The sequence below is a fragment of the Myripristis murdjan genome, chromosome 23, assembly GCF_902150065.1.
Source record: "Myripristis murdjan chromosome 23, fMyrMur1.1, whole genome shotgun sequence".
NCBI lineage: Eukaryota > Metazoa > Chordata > Actinopteri > Holocentriformes > Holocentridae > Myripristis > Myripristis murdjan.
In genome coordinates this window covers 12936880-12951188 of record NC_044002.1, presented here as the reverse complement: position 1 = coordinate 12951188, position 14309 = coordinate 12936880, and the positions used below count along the sequence as shown (strand labels likewise).

The 14309-nt window shown below is 40.1% G+C and overlaps 1 protein-coding gene across 1 annotated transcript in view; it reads left to right on the top strand.

Annotated features, from left to right (window-relative positions):
• Positions 1-14309, top strand: part of LOC115354955 (tyrosine-protein phosphatase non-receptor type 12-like) — a 47614-nt gene that overhangs the window by 13641 nt on the left and 19664 nt on the right. Inside the window, 10 exon segments of the mRNA XM_030045514.1 lie at positions 3405-3513; positions 5113-5189; positions 5488-5583; positions 6328-6366; positions 6850-6921; positions 7166-7225; positions 8049-8191; positions 11111-11177; positions 11382-11459; positions 12338-12436. Of these exon segments, the coding sequence (XP_029901374.1) occupies positions 3405-3513; positions 5113-5189; positions 5488-5583; positions 6328-6366; positions 6850-6921; positions 7166-7225; positions 8049-8191; positions 11111-11177; positions 11382-11459; positions 12338-12436 (840 nt within the window).

Genomic DNA, 14309 nt, shown 5'->3' with positions numbered 1-14309 from the left:
GAAATGCATGTTGTCCTGTTGGACTATATTGATAATTATTCCCAGCTGACAACTGGAATGATGTCTCATGTGCAGGATATAGGTAGTATTTAGTCAACTTGTATTTTTGATCAACTGGAATTTTGTAGTTCCTTATAAATGAAGTATCCTACAACATTTCATTATCACAGGTTCTCTGCGTGTTCAACCCCACATAAGGAGGTTGTGAGTTCGGAGCATCATGGATGAAGGGCTTGCCTTTCCTTTCATTGTGTCATTGTGTGTGTGTATGTGTCAGTCTTCCTGGGCTCTGGCCCAGCACAGAAGCAGACCTCTGCTGGAAATGTAATTCACATGAGGCCAGAGGAGCTCTAATGCTATTACCACACACACACATGCGCACACACAGAGCTGTGTTGCCACCCACAGTTTCTGTGTGTATCTCTCACTTGAACTCCCTTTCTCTGCATCGCTTCCTCTCTCTCTCGGCTTCTCCTCTGTTTGTCTTTGTCTCTCTGGTGTGGAGACGAGCATGTATAACTCATTATGTCTCTAGAGTGTCTTACATGCTGCTAGTCTGTATTTTTATGCATGTGTTACTACTGTAGGGAGTGCTGTCAATGTCTGCACCAGTCAGTTCGTCTCTTTCTGAAGCTGTGTTGAAAACCTGCATCTAAAAGTCACCTTGCAGAAATTCAAAAATAGCTTACCATCACTGATGCCCATGTGTTTTTAGCATTTTAGAATGCTTGGTCATGGCCCCAGTGTGGGAGAGATATGGAGTGGTCCATTACATTTTTAACAACTATAAAAAATATCCAATAGGAGAGGAACATGGTGGTAGTAAATCATTATGCTGAAATCCACACAGCAAAGTCATTGAATAAGTAAGAATGTGCTCAGCTGTATATAGTGGATTACTTTGTGGTTACTAAATTATCTTATTTGCCATAACTACTAAAATTGCATGTTCAAATATGGCAAAGTTTGCCAACATGAAACTGAATGCAATAGCAAAATGAAATTAGGGTAGTTTGTTTGTAACATCAAATCGTGTGTGTGTGTGTATGTGCATGCGCATGCCCATGGTACAGTAGTAATGCTGCTTAAGATGAAAAGCAAATCAGAGACAGGAATAGTTTTGGAAAATTGTGAAGCTCAGGAAATCAGATTGTAGAGTACATGTCCATGTTATAGTAAAATGAAGGAGCTTACAGTTAGTGAGAGAGAGAGAGAGAGAGAGAGAGAGAGAGGAACGACAGGCAGAGAGGGAAGAGGTGGAACCATTTTTCACACGAGGCTCCAGAAGCCTTAACGCCCACGCCGACTTTCTCAGAGACTCTGAGCGAGAGAGAGAGAGAACAAGAGAGGGTGGAGGGAGAGGCACAGGCAAAAAAAGTGGAGTGATGCCTAATTTCCTCACTCGTACAGAGAGAGGAAAGAGAATGAAAGGAACAGAGAAAGTGGAAAAAAGACCCTAGAGAGTGATAACGTCATGTGACTGCCATCAAAGTTGAGCAGGAGTGTTTCATGTTACAGAACTCTTGGCATTCTTTTGAAGTTTCCTTAAAGTTTCACCAGGACACTTGAGGCCATGGCACAGTTGTCAATTCAGAAGAGTTATGTGATCAAAGTCACTGAAAGTTTCTAAAAGTCACTTAATTTGCAGGTGGTACACTGAACTCAGACTAGTCGGTGCTTAATCTTTGTATCAAATGTCTATTTCAAAGATGGGGGTTACTGGGGAGCGTCCTGGTATCCAAGCTACAGGAGATGCACACCGTGCACTAGGACTGGGTAAACATATCAATTTTCTGGTTCATTACAATTTTCATTTGAACAATCCTTTATTGATATGTAAAATCCTGAGGTTGATGTTTTAATAAAATAAAGGATCCACAGGAGTGGAAAAAGTAGCACACCAAAATGAAGATGCAAGATGATGATGTTTTAATCTCTGCCTTTTTCATTGAACATGTGAAGATATTTGCTAAATGTCATTTGGAGCACACACTTCAAATCCATGCAGGGACCTCAGCTGTTGTCTCCCTCTTTTTCCCGTCTTTCATGTCTCTCACTACTGTACGTGTCCAGTAAAGCACAAATTGCCCATAACAGCCGTGCTTGTTGCCTTTTAAGACCTTCTGTTCTGGGCCACAGTGCTCAAGGACAGCTCGCTCTGCTGTGGCCTGCTGTCAGACAAGAGGAGCTGTAATTGTCCTGTTCCCATTAACTAAGAGCGTCTTCATTAGTGTCAGTTACTATTAGAGCTGGCCACGGTCAGTCCGTGCACTGTCACGCAATGAACAGAGAGAGAAACAGTGTGTGGTAGGTAGGTAGGTGTAGTTAGTGTGTTAGGGCTAGGGTTGAGGGTAAAAGTTGCCCTCGTAGGTGTGTGTCACTATTTTGTATGCTATGGAATATAATATCTGCAGTGGTGATGCACTTAGGTTAGCATTCATGTGATGATACATATGGACAAAATCAAATATTACAGTATTTTTGACCAAATACCTCAGTATCGATATTGTTAAGATATTGTAGGAGTGACTGCTGGTGCTTTCATAAAATATACAAGAGATTTTTGATAAACAATCATTAGTAATATGATGACCAAGCAGGTAGGGACGAATGACAGAACAGCTATAACAGTTTATTAAGTTCAGATAATTGCATCTCTTAACTGTAATACAGCCTTTAAAACCAGGAAAAGACAACACTTATACCAAATAATTTTTCGGTATCCAAAATCCCAGACATATCTAGTCTCATATCATGAGATAGTATGGAAATGTCACCCAGCCCTATGTGGTAGGATGGATAATGTGTACACCTTGTTTGAAGGAGTACTGTATGTTTGCGCATTTGGGTAATAGGTGTGTGTGGTGGGTTTGATTATGTCCATTCAGGGGTACATATCTGTTTTGTTTGTATATTTGAATGTATGCAAGCCTGTGGTACTTAAATTATGCCTGTCTAACTCCATGTCTTTGGAGTTAAACGGAGATGAAAGAACTGCACTGTAACATTGAGCTGGCTCAATGAAACACTGAAGATCAAGGATAACCTGAGATCCACTCCCAACACGCTGACTGATGCTCTTCCTCCTCAGGCTTGGTCTCATTTCTCTTTCCAGTGTGTGCTGCCCAAGAAAAGCAGAAAGATCATGAGTGTATGACATTTTCCTTTTCCTCTTATACCTTGTCCTGTCTCACCACGAAGGTTATGTAGGTCAGAGCTGCGCAGTATTTCAAAACAAATGCTCCTGCTGCAGTTGCATAATCTCTGTAGGTGAGGGAAGAGGAAAAATGAGACGATTCATCAGTCTGTTTTCCATCTACTTGAGAGACAGAAAACAGCAAAATCAAGTGCAGAAAGAAAGCAAACAACTCACTGTTTTTCTCTTTTCTTCTTGTATGTTCCAGAGGCTACGGCGGTTATCAACCAAATACAGGACAGAGAAGATCTACCCCACCAACATAGGAGAGAGAGAGGAGAATGTCAAGAAGAACAGATACAAAGATATACTGCCATGTAAGGCCTAGTTAATACACACATACAAATGCCTTGGCAGACTGCACAGATGAACACTTAAACATAGGCAGATACACATAAAAATATGAGTCTAACAGTTTATATGTATGTTGATTTTTGTAGAGAGAGAGAGATAGAGAGAGAGGTAGAAAGACTTGGCAATGTAGTGTCCACTTTTGTGCTGATGATAGCCTCTTGTATGCCTCAGGCTCCACTCCAAACCAAGCTCTTACTAGATTACAGTCTGCCTTTGATGCTCTCCAGATATCACTCATCAAGCTCAAAGTTGGTTTAAACTCAGAAAAAACAAAATTTAGGTTATTCAGTAAAAAATCAATGCTAGTAACTAATTTTGGCATCCATATTCTAAATGGTGTCCAAACTGATATTTTATCTTTTATTATAATACTTAATGTATCAGGGGTCCCGCAGATCAAGGAATTTTAGGAAGGTCATGGAATTCTTGGGGCAAATCAGTGAGTATCATGGAGTTTTGTCAGCCTCAGTAACAAAAAAACAAAACAAAAAAAAACTAACTAGTTAGGCACCAAAGATTTTTTTTTCATTGTGTTCACATTATGTTCTCTTCACTTCTGTATCCAGAACGTACGACATTAAATGTATAGCAGCCTTTTTGTTGAAACAGATTAGAAGAGGATAATGCACTTAAATGTAAGACCTCTGCATCTTAAGTGTGTTTAAAATTTTAATCTTGCTAAATTTTTGCGTTTAAATAAGCCATGAAAAATCGTGGAAAAGTCAGGGAATGTTACATTTAACATACAGTAAAAACCATGATATACGTCAGTATGTTGCTGACTTCTGGAATGTGTGACCAAATTGTATTTTTCTTTGTTTTTTCAAGAGATTAAGTGATTAAATAAAAAATGAAAAGAAGGGAGGGAGTTGGACGGGGCAGACAGAAAGGGAAAGAGACAAAAGAAGAAGGGATTGGAGGGAGCAAGAGAGCGAGCCATACATACACAAATGTACACTAGATGAATGCATGCATATACAGATATGCACACGCATACATGTAATGCCTGATTATCTCTTTCTCTCTCATGCAGACACACACACGCAGAGCACTCTTTGTACTTAATGACCTCGGAGCTAGCTTACATGATCCAACATCTGTCCTGTCTTTTTTTTTATTTCTTTACCCTCCTTTTCCTCTTTGTCCATCCACCCATTCACCCAGGCTTTTAGTGAATGAGCTGCTTATAAGGCAGTGGCAGGAGGGTACATCCGCAACAGATGTGTACACACACACACACACACACACACACACACACACACACACACACACACAGAGGAATGATGATATTGCTGTGTTCCATTAACCTCTTTACACTTCATTTCTCTCTGTTTTTTCTTTTGTCCTTGCTTGCCCTCTGTTTTTATCTTTCTCCCTCTCCTTCTGTCTTTTTCTTTCTTCTACTCTTACTTTCTTTTCCTCCACTCATTTCTCTCTTTATCTCTCTGTCTCTCCCTCTTCTTGTCTAATTTTTGCTCTTCTTTCTTTTTGCATCTGTCTCTAAGTGTAACAATAAAATATTGTAACTGGATGAAAATGTTTCTATGTTTCTTTCTTCCCAGTTGATCACAGTAGGGTGAAGTTGACATTAAAAACTACCAACCAGGACACAGATTACATCAATGCCAATTTCATCAAGGTAAAAAGTAGCTGAAAATCAAGTTGCTTTGCTTGGTTTTCTAATTACACTTTGGTGTTGAGAAAATCCTCATGGTTTAAAGTGTTATAAATCTCCTTAAATGCACTGTTGTTGTTCTGCGCCATTTTTATTTACATAATTTGCAGATACTGATAAAATGTCTCAACATATGTGTTTTTTATGATTGCACTGTGCTTTTTTGATGTGTGGATTTGTGAACTGCACCACTGAAAGATTTAAAAATAGTTATAGCAACTCTCTATTTCCTTTAATCCCCCTCCTCCTCCCCTCCCTCAAGGGTATGGATGGCCCAGAGGCCTATATTGCAACTCAGGGCCCACTGCCTAACACTGTCATCGACTTCTGGAGAATGAACTGGGAGTACAACATAGCTGTGAGTATGGCTTATTGGACAGAGAGGGACGTAGAGGCAGAAATAAAAGTAGTTAAGATGACAAAGGCCCGTTGTCGCTCTGAATGTGAATAGTTACAACACTGCTAACACAACACAGCTCCAGAAAGAGATGGGCAAAGAGGGCAACATGAAAGGTATTATATTACTTAGAGATTGATTTGAGAGTACAGAAGAGCACTGTGTATTTATTTAATATAAAAACTAAAGTATGAGTAATTAAAATAAATGTTTCATCAGACTGTTATTAATTAAAAGGAAGATGATGTGTGCTAATGGCAGGATCAGATGGCTAGATATAAGAGGGAGGGAGATGTGGTTGGATCTGTCAAAGGCTTGAGATTGTAGCTGTGATTATTATCGATGCTGAACCCAAAGGAGCCATGTGGAGATGCAGTTGTGAAAGTGAAACCTACAATCAAAAAAGCCATTGTTTTTTTTTGTTTGTTTTTTTTGTCATGCTAACATTTGTGAATGGAAAAAATAGTGAGGTTCAGCAATTCTCAGTTTCCCACAGGGATCATTAAAGTTGATTCTCATCTTAGCTTATTTTGCTGGGGACTCCTTGGGACCTCTGGGAGTCCCTGTGCCTCATTTTGGGAACTTCAGTGTTTGATAAATAGAACATGCTGGAATGGACAAAACGATGTGTTTTGGGGCACAGAAGATTCAGCTGTGTGAGGTTGAGACTGCTTATTGACTGTAATCCTTTGTGTGTGTCTGCAGGTTATTGTAATGGCTTGTCGAGAGTTCGAGATGGGCAGGGTAAGACTGACATTTAATCCCTTGGTGCGTGTGTGTGTGTGTGTGTGGGTGTCAGCAGGTATAAATGTGTGCAGTTGATGTATTTCTGTCTTTGCACATCTCGAGTATGCTTATGTGTTTTTGTTTGGAAAGGATGTGTGTATGTGTACGTACGTACGTACGTGTGCATCTGTGTGTGTGTGTGTTTGAGATAGAGAGGTGGATGTGAGTTACTGAAGCCATGAGCAAGTTTGCGTTGATTCTGCTTTTAGCTTGCTGAGCTAATGATAAAGTGTGACTGATAGCTCTGATAACATATACATAAGATGTACATTTGTGTTAAAACCTGTGCATGTTTCACATACACTACTTTCTGTTAATTTCTCTGCCATATATCACATTGATTGTGCCTTTCAAGACAGAATGTGCCTGTACACAGGAAACTGTGGTATTTGTCGTCTGTTTGTTTGTCAGCTAACTCTTCTGTTCCTTCTTCTTCTCTAGAAAAAGTGTGAGCGGTATTTCCCAATGCAAGGGGAGGAGCCCATGTGTTTTGGCCCCTTCAGAATCTCCTGTGTAAGTAGACGGATCTCTAACATCACAGCTGTGTGTGTGTGTGTGTGTGTGTGTCTGTGTGTCTGTGTGTCTGTGTGTGTGTGTGTGTGTGTGTCTGTGTCTGTGTCTGTGTGTGTGAGAGAGAGAGAGGCTGTTTGACTGGGGGTCTGGCTGTTTTTCTGTCTGATTTTCTCACATTTTGTTTTACTGACTGAAAGTGTTTTACTCAACAGTTGTCTAATTCTGTCTCTGTCTCTGTTTTCAGGAATCAGAGCAGGCCAGGACTGACTACTTTATCAGGACTCTTATGGTGGAGTATGAGAATGTGGGTTTCCTGCTACTTACTTTGCCTTTTAACATTTTTGCATCCAAAGAGGAGATTTACTGAGCTCACACACTGCCAAAATGTTCCTCAGTTTTGAAATAATGCTAGGTCAGTAACTTTTGATAACCATCAGAGCAGAGTTTCTCTCATTGTTAAAATATAATTTCATCACCTTGCTAGAGCTTGAGGTAGCTTCAGTAGCTGATAATGCTGCCACCCAACACAGCAATTACACTCTGCAACAGTTGAATACAGAAAGTGATGAAAACACATCCTTTCAACTCAATAACTCTTACACTACAGTAACATATGTCTTTAAACAGATGTGACTGAACAACTACCACAACATCCCATTTTTAGTAGCCAAATTGATACTTAATATACCTCAATATAACTTTTAGGAATTGCTCACACACTTCCTTGTTTACTCATCTGACTGTTGAGTTTACTGCTTCATTCAGGTCAAAAGAAGCGGTTTTGTTGGTTTGGTTTTGTTATATGTAAAAGTTATCTGGGAAAAAAAAAAACAACTGAAAATATATCTCTCCAGCTTGTTCTCTAGTACATCATGATTTTTTTTGTCAGGGGCATAGTCAAATATGATATCTGCTCATTAACACCACAGTCCTCTACTTTTGGATTATTATTGGATTATTTTGGGGTTATGTGCATCGCTCACCAGCATTTTGAGAGTAGTTTCTTTAGGGTGACAAGAGCTTTACACATTGACCTCACCAACCCAGATTTTCACAGTTGGGAGTTGTGATTCAAATTCAGTTCCAACATTCAACTTTTCAAACATTTGTCTTGTGTCTGCCTGCAGGAATCAAGGAGATTCACACAGTTCCATTATATGAACTGGCCTGATCATGACGTCCCCTCATCGTTTGACTCCATACTGGACATGATAGGACTAATGAGAGAATACCAAGAAAATGATGATGTTCCAATATGTGTGCATTGCAGGTTGGCATATGCATATAGCACATACACACACACACACACACACACACAACTTGCTACACATGCACAAAGGTATGCATGAATTTCTTTTCCCAGCTCAGACACCATTTGAAAAACACATATAGGCCTACTATACTTTCAAAGTGACTGCTGACATGAATGTGAAACTTGTTATGAAAAGTCCTTTACGTTATTAGTTATTCTATGGCTGGATCACACTGAATCCATAATGCATTCATGTTGCTGTGTTGAGAAAAGGAGCCGAAGTCAGTGTCACATCTCACATCTGACATCTTCACAGAAAGCTCAGAAGAAATGGAGAAAAACAACATTTGCTTCAGTGTACTCATACATAATTAACTCACAACTTGAATATATCCAGTGCATACAACAATGCCTGCATCATTAATACAGTGCATCTGTGATGGTAGTGGTTGAATGAAATGAATTAATTTCAGTCAGAGTAATGCACTTAATGCATCATGATCCCAAGGATGGATTCACTTATATTTGTGTGAATGTGAAGTGTTAGATTTCAAGAAAGATTTTTCTGAAAATACACAGTGTGGGAGAAGAAAACCTCTTCTTGTAATTCTTGTATACATATCCATCTATGTCTGTGTCTATACACACACACACACACACTCACATATATGTGTGTGTGTGTGTGTGTGTGTGTGTGTGTGTGTGTGTGTATATGTGTATGTATGTGTGTGTGTGTGTGTGTGTGTGTGTGTGTGCGTGTGCGTGTGTGTGTATAATATGTATATGTGTGTATATATATATATATATGTATGTATATATACTAGGCAAAAAAAGTCCTGCACCGCTTTTTCAGTCTATAATTTCTCCCCTTTATTTATACCCAATAGTGTTGTATCTTATACCGTTGTAAAGCCTGATTCGTCCTTGTAAGGATCCTGCATTTCTGGAATGAGTGACACCAGTAATTGTGTGGGAAGCGACCAATTTTTTTTGAGAAAATCCCCTCCAATATTTTTCCAGTTGATCATTTCTCCCATTTAACAATACCGATTGGTGTTGTCTTTTATACCGTTAGAAAGCCTGATTAGTCCCCTTTTCAATGAGAAATAAGTTGTAAGGATTGTCAGTCGATTGGTATGACCAACATGGCTAAACATGTCCCTTCCCCCCTTTTTGAGGGCAGCAAAATCCCATTCAGTGTGTTTTCAGTCAATCAAAATTCCCTTCAATGTTCTTCTGCTGGTAATTTAAATTGCACTCATAGGTGTACCTAACTGGCACTTAATTGACAGCATATGGCTTATTGTGCTTCCCACCTGTTTAGCTGTGTTGCCTCATCCTTACAGTTATGCCCTATTTTAAAGGGGGGACTGGCATTCCAACAGTATAACTCACAAATCCAATTGGTCTTATCACAGGGGAGAAACGATCAACTGAAAACACATTGAATGGGATTTTGCTCCCCTCAAAAAGGGGGGAAGGTGGACTTGAGTCTTTTGCGCCAAGGTTTCACATAGTTGAGAAATGTTACAGTGGTGGATGGATGCCCTACCTGCGGTAGAAGTGCAAATTAGTGATTTAATCTCATTAGCTGCATTTTACCACTACCATCAAATTTGTGCTATTTCATCTTTGGTTTCAATGTCTCCATTGAATAATATACTATTTCAAAATCAGACAGTAGGTGATTTCTCTATAATTAACATCTTTGCTGCTGTTTTGGATTTTTTGGATGGGTGAACCTCTTGTAGTAGTACTTATGATTGCTGTAAGTGGCCATTGGCTCTTTACTGGTGTACCCAAAATGCCAGCCTGTTTGTAGTGTGGCAGCAAACAGGCTACAGCTCAGCAGCTACAAGAACACAGCAGTCGCCATGAAAAGTGGCCTCAGGCTGCACTTTATAAACAAACAAGAGAATCTCTGTCTACTGTATATTTTAATGACATGCCAGAATAGGACTGTGGAACTTTTGGGCTTCATCTTGAGCGAAACACTTTTAGTCTGTGTTCATATGCACCCATCTTAGTGAGGCAGCTCTAAAGCTCCTCTTAAAACTCTTTGCCACAATGACTAGTAAGGTTGGTCTTGGTGGAAGATTTGAATGTCATCAGGCCGCAATCAATAAATTCAGGAAAACAGCCTCGCAGTCACCTGTGCCAGTCCCATAAGTGAAGACATTCAAGTGGTCAAACCGCGTATATGAATACAAAAGGGAATGATTCATTAGACTAGATCCAGGCTAGGTATTTGGTTCACTGATTCCCTCTTTCTCTCTCTCTCACACACACACACGTCTGAGTGTGCAGCAGAGGACACACACACACACAGAGTCTCCATGTTTGTATAATCAGGTATAATGAGCAGCCTGAGGACATTTCCTGGTTCCTCTGTTACACAGCAGGATATAAAGCTGTGTGTCTGTGTGTGTGGAGAGTAACCTTGAGTCAGAGAGACATGCATGTGTGGAGCAACTGTGCTACTTCAACAGACTAGCAGAGGATTCTCTAACAGCATGAGATGAAGTTTTATGATTGTGTGTGTGTCAGACATGATGCCACATGATCCCAGCTTCTGTGCAGCTCCTTTCTCTATCCTGTCTTGAGGATGGGTTGTGTACAAGTGTGATGGGTTATTTTCCCTATGTACAGAAGGCATGTCCCTGTAACCACTAATATGCATTATTTTCTTCAGTTATTTTAGGACATTTTTGGGAGTTGGGTTTGGGGACAACATCAAATATTGCAAAATTTTCATGGCACTATATAATAATATTAAATTTTGGATATTGCCCAAGCCTATATTATGGGCTAGATGTTGCCACAAGAATAGAAGTCTCTGAGTGGGCACCTGTGAAGAGTGTGTTTTCTTTGTGAGTGTGTATTTGTGATGAGAGAGTGTGACCCCAGTGAATCTAAACTCTACCTCTGTCTATGCAGTGCGGGCTGTGGGAGGACGGGTGCTATCTGTGCTATTGACTACACATGGAACCTCCTCAAAGCTGGGGTATGTGGATATAAACACACTCCCACACACACTCATACCTACAAACACACGCATACCTGCAAATACACATACCTACACACGCACGCTTTATACAGAGTATGTGTTATCTTATGAGCACATTGAGCGGTGAATCCTCCCTTGTGTAGAATTAAACAGCAGAGTCGAGAAAGAATTAACCCTTTTATTCTTTTGTGTGGTTTACAGAAGATACCAGAAGACTTCAATGTGTTCCGGTTGATTCAAGAAATGAGGACGCAACGACACTCTGCTGTTCAGACCAAGGTTTGTGTCTACAGTTTTGTATTATTTGTATTTGGTCTTACACGCAGGAGGTTATCATGTGTTCAGACTGCATTGTGGCCGGTTTAAACTAGCATATTGTATCCTATGGAACGATGATGTAAAGGCAGCTTAGCAAATTAATGATTGTGTGCAGGAAGGTAATGTGCCCTGCTGTTGTTACATTTTACACGTCTGCAAAAAAAGAAATCAAACAGCTTGTTTGATGTTCATATCTTGTTAAATGAATGGACTTCCACCTGCTGTTTTTATTAAGTTGCTCTTATTTTGAAAATGGCTATCAGTCTTTTTATGAGAACCATCAAGTCCCTACCTTGAGGAGTTGTGACCACATTTTGCTTTTAACAACTATGAGACCTCGTTTGGGAAATAGATTGAGAATCTGTTAAAAGGTTCAAACAACACGAGTCTGCAAGGACTGTCTGTAGGTTTACATGCACTGTGTGAAATAAAAAATGTTGCTGTTAATAAGTTGAAACCAAATCTCAACTGCGTTTTTGGAAATTGGGTGTAACATTTAGCTCGTCTGCAGGGATCTGAGTTAATTGCATTCTCAGTTTGTTTTTTGTCTGCTGCCAACAGATTATTCAATTATTCACTTTAGTAGCTTTGCATATTTATGGTGTAAATCGGTGATGGTCATTGAACAGTTTTTTGCACATTGTGTATTTTTAGCCTTGTGTTTTTGAGTGTAGAATGAATTTATATTTTTGTTGTATTGACTCACTTTAGCCCTATTGTCTTCATTTTTACTTGGACTTATTTTCCCTATTCTCTCCCTTCTCCTATTTGCCCTCCTTTTTGCTGCGCCTGCAACTCCTTTCTCTTCCTCCACTCTTTATATCTGTTTCTCTCTCTAGGAGCAGTATGAGTTAGTTCATAGAGCGATCGCTCAACTCTTTGAGAAACAACTGAAGCTACTGGAGAGTCCCACAAACACACAGATACATGATGGCATGGTATGACACACACACACACACACACACACACACACACACACACACACACACACACACACACACACACACACACACACACACACACACACAGTCTGGTGTTAAAGAAAGACAGGAAGTCACTCAGTAACATACTCTTAGAGGGAAAAAACACAAATAATTAAGTCACAGGGGAGAAGAAGAGGGTAGGAGGAAGAGGAAAGTGGAGGGGGGAGAGAGGCCTATAGAAAAAACTTATGTTCACAGATACAAGAGGAAGAGAGAGAGAAAGGAGAGAGATCTCTTCTACTTCAGAGTATCAGAAGGTGGCACACAGTTACGCGTTTTTAAAAGCGCAAAATAAAGATCTTGACTGTTGGTCATTGCTGCTCTCATTCCAACTCACTACACAGCATCCTCCCTCATTCTGTGTACCCCAGCTTCATATACAGCACACAGACATACATGGACTTATTTGTCCATCTCCTCTTGTCCCACCCAGTGCAACCATGCCAAGAACTGCTCTAAACACAGTTGAGCCTCAAAAATAACATATTACCAAAAAAACCAAGGCTACAGTAAACACTTTGTGTGAGATGAGTGATGTCACCTTGTGTTAACCTGTAATTGTCACAGCTCAGCTGGACCAGTCACCATGATTTTGAAAATGCTGGAGTGTAATGATACATCATTGCTTGACGTTTTGTCAAATTGCAGTCAGCAATGTTTAGCTATCACACATGACAGAAAGGTGAACAGATCAATGAACAAGCAGACTCTGATCCGCCATTCCCCCCTGCTGTAGTGTTTGAGCAGGCACAGCAAGAGAAGAGATGAATGAGAGGGAGACACACACAGGGAGACAGACAGACGAGACAGACAGTGAGAGAATGCATTGGCTGCTTTCCAGAAGCGCACTTCCTGTTTAGGAAGCTGTGATGACATCACCACACTCCCATAATGCACTGTGAGCCTGAGAATAGACACTCTTCCGCTGGGAAACAGGGACCCATGCAACACATATTTTAGTTACTGTACTAGCATACGGACTGGCTGACACTCACTCTCTAAACCCTTAACCTAGAATGTTAAAATATGTACTTGATTATGTTGATTTCCAAAGTGCTCTACATGTATTATAGGGGAAAATAATGAAATTCATCACTCATTGTGTATAAAATATGAAACAGCCAGTCTGTAAAAATGTAATTTTGTCAACCAAGGGCTTAAGTTACTTACTGTGTTTGAGAAGTCACCATCATTTGTTTGTGTCATCAGTTGTTTTTTTAACAGTAGGTGTCACTTTTTCCCAAATGGTGCATACTGTGGAATGCAGCAGTGTTTTTAGAAGTGGGCAGTAGTTGACTTTATACTTTCCATACCCCACAAAGTTCAAGAGCAAACCACAGACACACACGCACACACATACACACAGTGTGTGTACGTGTGCACAGTTGGCTTCACTTTATCAGTGTGCTGCACTGACTCAGGCCATACACACATTGACTCATGTCCAGTCAGCCATTGTCAATGAGTAAGACACCCAGAAAGACTCTGACAACACTGGAATGATATCCTTAATGACAGTACTAACAATGGTCCTACACACATACACACACACACACACACATCTGTTCACACATAGCCATTATTGTTCACAGGAAGTATCCCTACCAAGTTGATTCTCACAATACATACACGCACAGCCAGAGGAGACCTAATTTGACCCTGCTTTTAACTTTATCTACACTGAATTCTCTCAAATCAGTTCCTCTCTCACACGCACACACACTTGCACAGGTCTTAAGTTGCCTGCTTTGCCCCTCTGTCATGAGTTGCATTTACTAAAGATGATCCGTCATCTTCTCTCTTATTACAAGAGCAATGAAAGACAGAT